At 42.3% G+C, this 3,777-nt stretch overlaps 1 protein-coding gene across 1 annotated transcript; it reads right to left on the bottom strand.

Moving 5' to 3' along the window:
* Positions 1 to 361: 361 nt before the first annotated feature.
* Positions 362 to 3,734, bottom strand: LOC101781307 (ubiquitin-conjugating enzyme E2 36). The gene is made up of 8 exons (XM_004961180.3): positions 3,389 to 3,734; positions 3,224 to 3,251; positions 3,003 to 3,089; positions 2,138 to 2,196; positions 1,224 to 1,265; positions 1,069 to 1,142; positions 760 to 857; positions 362 to 665 (listed from the first exon to the last, which is right to left on the bottom strand). The coding sequence occupies exons 1-8, from the start codon at positions 3,635 to 3,637 to the stop codon at positions 628 to 630; spliced, it is 675 nt and encodes a 224-aa protein (XP_004961237.1). The 5' UTR covers positions 3,638 to 3,734; the 3' UTR covers positions 362 to 627.
* Positions 3,735 to 3,777: the final 43 nt, after the last annotated feature.

Raw genomic sequence — 3,777 nt, forward strand, 5'->3', positions numbered from 1 at the left:
CAAGGCGGTATTGCGTGCAATGCACAATTTGCCGGACGAGTAATCTTGGGTCGTCCCTTCCGCTTGGCCCCGGACAATAGTAGCCTGTAGGCCGTAGGCTGCCGCAGCTGTTGGTAACACACAGCCACTCAGGCACCCAGCGTGAATGCGTGATCATGCAACAGGGCTAATGCCATGTAAACTTTGACCGCGGCACTTCCGTTAATAAAGGCAGAACATAGCAAATACGTTGACAACCCAAAGAGCTATCAGTAGCTCTGCGGACAGGGAAAAGATGAAGCTGTTGGCAAAACAGCCTCCAATCCAAACACGGTCCACGGTCCACCAAGAGGTTTAGACAGTTTAGAAGAAATAGCAGGAATGGTGAACAAGTCAAAATAGATCGGACTGTAACGGGAGCACGAGCCACTAAAGAGCAAGTAGAAACAGACCAAACAACACCTGCTCTGATGCTTACTGCAGTGAAGGGAGCTAGAGCCACAAGTACAAAGCATAATTCGAACTGTTGTTTTGTTCGAACATTTTTCCCCGTTGCAAAATATCGCAATTTGCTCGCTCAAGCAAGTGATATTCAATCGGGATCAAACTATGACACTGTTATTACAAAGATAACAACACACTTGGTTGTCATGCCCCACTTGCATACAGGCGAGTCCACTCTTTCGCTGCAAGAAAAAAAAAGAGTGTCTTATTAAGAATCAGGAAAGTAATAGTGGATCAATGTACAGTCATGGATGTGTTGACTGCATCTACAAGTACCTGTTTCGACAGCTTCAGCTTCATTGCTTTTCCAGTGTTTTGCAATGTTGTCTGAGAGAGGATCATCTGGATTTGGTGCGCTCAGCAGTGCCTGGATACTGAAGACCAAATATTATCAGGAGGTAGTAAGGTAGCACACCAATATGGTATGCGTCAGACAAATGCACAAGCAGTTTGAAATTTGGATATACTATGGTGATAAAAAGGCTTGCTCATGTTTTCAGTAACTATAATGTGGTACTGCATCATATATTCAAAATCATCTACCATCAGAACCATGTCGCCAAGTAAGCTAACATAAGCAGTTACCTCAACAGAACAGTACGTATCTGAAGAGCTGGACTCCATTTGTCCTTAAGAATGTCAAGGCATATCCTACCAAGCTGCAGCGAATTCCATCAGAGATGAGGCATAATTTTCTTTCATCAAACAAACAAAAAATGCAAAAAGTAACATTTTCCTACCTTATCAATATTGGGATGGTAAATTTTGGTGAGAAATCTAACCTGTATCAGCAGCAGACATAATAAAATTACCATCAGAAAGGCTTACTGTATAGTGACATGAGATGGAAAGTACAGATAGAATGGCTCTAAAACTAGAAGACACTAATCCCAAAATAGGCAAAAATACACCCATTTAGAGCATATGGTATTAGTTGCCAACTGTAAGAGCAAATGAGTCGATACACTTATAATTTTGCTAAACCCCAACATTCTAATATTTAGCAATGTGTACACAAGTTTTAAGTTTTTAACTGCATGACAGCTGTGCAAATCAAATCAGAAGTTTTACAAGCAATGAGCAATTACACTTAAATATAATGCTCATAAAAAAGGCACGTGTTCAATTTATGTAAAGAAATAAATGGAGCTACAAAGAACAAATCTAATACAGAAAATATATCAATGGGGTGATAGTGATGACTTTCCAGCAAAAGTGAACTGCTATTACTTCAGATCAATTAGAATTACCATGCAAAGTGAGTAGAACTTAATATTAGACATTGACCACACCAGAAACAGAAATGGGCAAAATGTAGACATGCACAAGAACCACCAGTCAGACAAAGATGAAGCATGTAAGTTTTCATTACTGAACAGCTACGCGGAGTTGAATTACAAGCTAGCATATATGGAAGGAACAGCTATAACAAAAATTAAATATTAGTATGTTACTGGGCCTGTCCCTAGACTTCGAGAAGTAACATCATATAAAGTTCTTCTTGATAGGATTTTTGAAGTTAATACAACTATACAAGTAACATCATATTGACCAAATAGAATTCATATCAATGGAGCTAATGGTACAGCTGACACGGAATGTGGAAATATAAATGCCAGTTGATGACTTGGGCACTGGTTCATCAAGAAATTACTTTTGGAGCAGCCATTGGATACTCCTCAGGCAAGAATAGTTCAAGCTTGAAAACTCCACCTGTCCAACAGATAAGTAGAAGACACAATATCAGAACAAACATAATAAAATTTCACAAAATCAATATGAAAACTACTGGTTATTTGCATCCTTACTTATCTACACACAACATATTTCAATTACTCTATGGCATACAAAAAAAATGGTAGATAAACCTTCGTGTTGAGACTAGTGAGCATATCGTACCAGTAACTTGTATGATCGCTAAAGTTAATGGAATTGTGTCATGGGCAGATTAATCAATATGCTGCCAGCATGAACCTAACAAAGTAACAAGAGTCAAAACTCATGCCACAAGTCATATTGAACTTCTGCGCAGATGTAGAAGTGATGACATATTCCTACGTGACATAATAAATAGATACCTGAAAGCGCAATAAAAAAAACAGGTCCGTGCAGGTGTAGAAGTGAAGAAATATTCGTAAGTGACATACCTGAAAGCACAATAATAAAAACTAGGTCTAATAGGAAGCCTAGAATCTAGAGCTTTGATTGGAGTTAGCACAGATGCGCACACATGAAGGTGACTATTTAGGAAATGATACTGCCTTATCCATACAATAAAGTTTAAATGTGCATAAGCCATACTGTTGATCCATGTACGCTAGTCCACTATTCATCGCAAATTCTTCAGAAACAAAAATATGCATACAGTACTGTTGAACTAGCTCTATTATCCACACCAGAACATATTAACACCAACGATAGTACACAAAACAGTACAAACAAGGTTCCCAACATCGAATCCACACGCATAAGCCAACTGGTACACCAATAAGCCAACCGAAATCAGTAAAGAGGGAGACCTTCATAGGGTGACTGCGCGGGGCCAAGGATCATGACATTGAAGTACCGCATGTTCTCCTCCGACGGCGAGGCACTAATCCCTGGCGCTGCACGCATGAGAAGAAGAACAAAAGCGGGATCAAGCAACATATACGGAGAGTAACGAGTCCAGAACGGTAACGCAGACTCCGAATTGCACCAAAATTCTCAGGAAAATCTCGCGAAGCAAACAGCCAGGCACCTGGTTCGCTGAGGAGCCGCTGCGTCTCCTGCACAGATCCAAATTCGAGACAGGTTAACCGCTAGCGAAAAGAAGAGTATCGGATTCCATGTAGCAGGAGAGAGGGCGGCGGGGCGGTAGATCTGAGGAGAGGGCGGGGAGGGGCGACCAGATCGCGAGGCGCACCTTGATGATTCGGCGCGGGAGGTTGCTGTTGGCCATGGCGCCGAGCCGAGCTGGATTACGCCCGCGGGGGCGGGGGGGCGGGGGGGCTTGGAGAGGAGGACGAGACGAGGGGTCAAAGGAGAGGGCGAAAGGGCAGCGACACACCAACGGACGGACGGACGCCTTTATAAGGTCTTCCGTTTCAGCGCCGCCGTAGTGCCAGTATTTCTGCGCTTTCGACGTCGTTGCGAAACTTGTGTTAGGCCACATGTTTGGTTCCCTATCCTACTTGGATCCATGGACTACAATTCATTAATATAGATGAATAAAAATCAAAATACTTCTAATTCGGAAAGGAGCAGGGGGCATATCTCCTACATTCCAACGGAGGGAGGACCGCGAATATGAGG

The sequence above is a fragment of the Setaria italica genome, chromosome III (assembly GCF_000263155.2).
Source record: "Setaria italica strain Yugu1 chromosome III, Setaria_italica_v2.0, whole genome shotgun sequence".
In the NCBI taxonomy this organism is placed as follows: domain Eukaryota; kingdom Viridiplantae; phylum Streptophyta; class Magnoliopsida; order Poales; family Poaceae; genus Setaria; species Setaria italica.

Bases quoted from the DNA above. Each gene is read 5' to 3' on its own strand.
- LOC101781307 (XM_004961180.3), bottom strand. From the start codon at position 3,637: ATGTGGCCTAACACAAGTTTCGCAACGACGTCGAAAGCGCAGAAATAC. The intron at 2,197-3,002 runs GTCTCCCTCTTT...TCTGTTGGACAG, and splicing joins CGCGCAGTCACCCTATGAAG to GTGGAGTTTTCAAGCTTGAA. The intron at 1,266-2,137 runs GTAATTTCTTGA...CTGCTGATACAG, and splicing joins ATCCAATGGCTGCTCCAAAA to GTTAGATTTCTCACCAAAAT.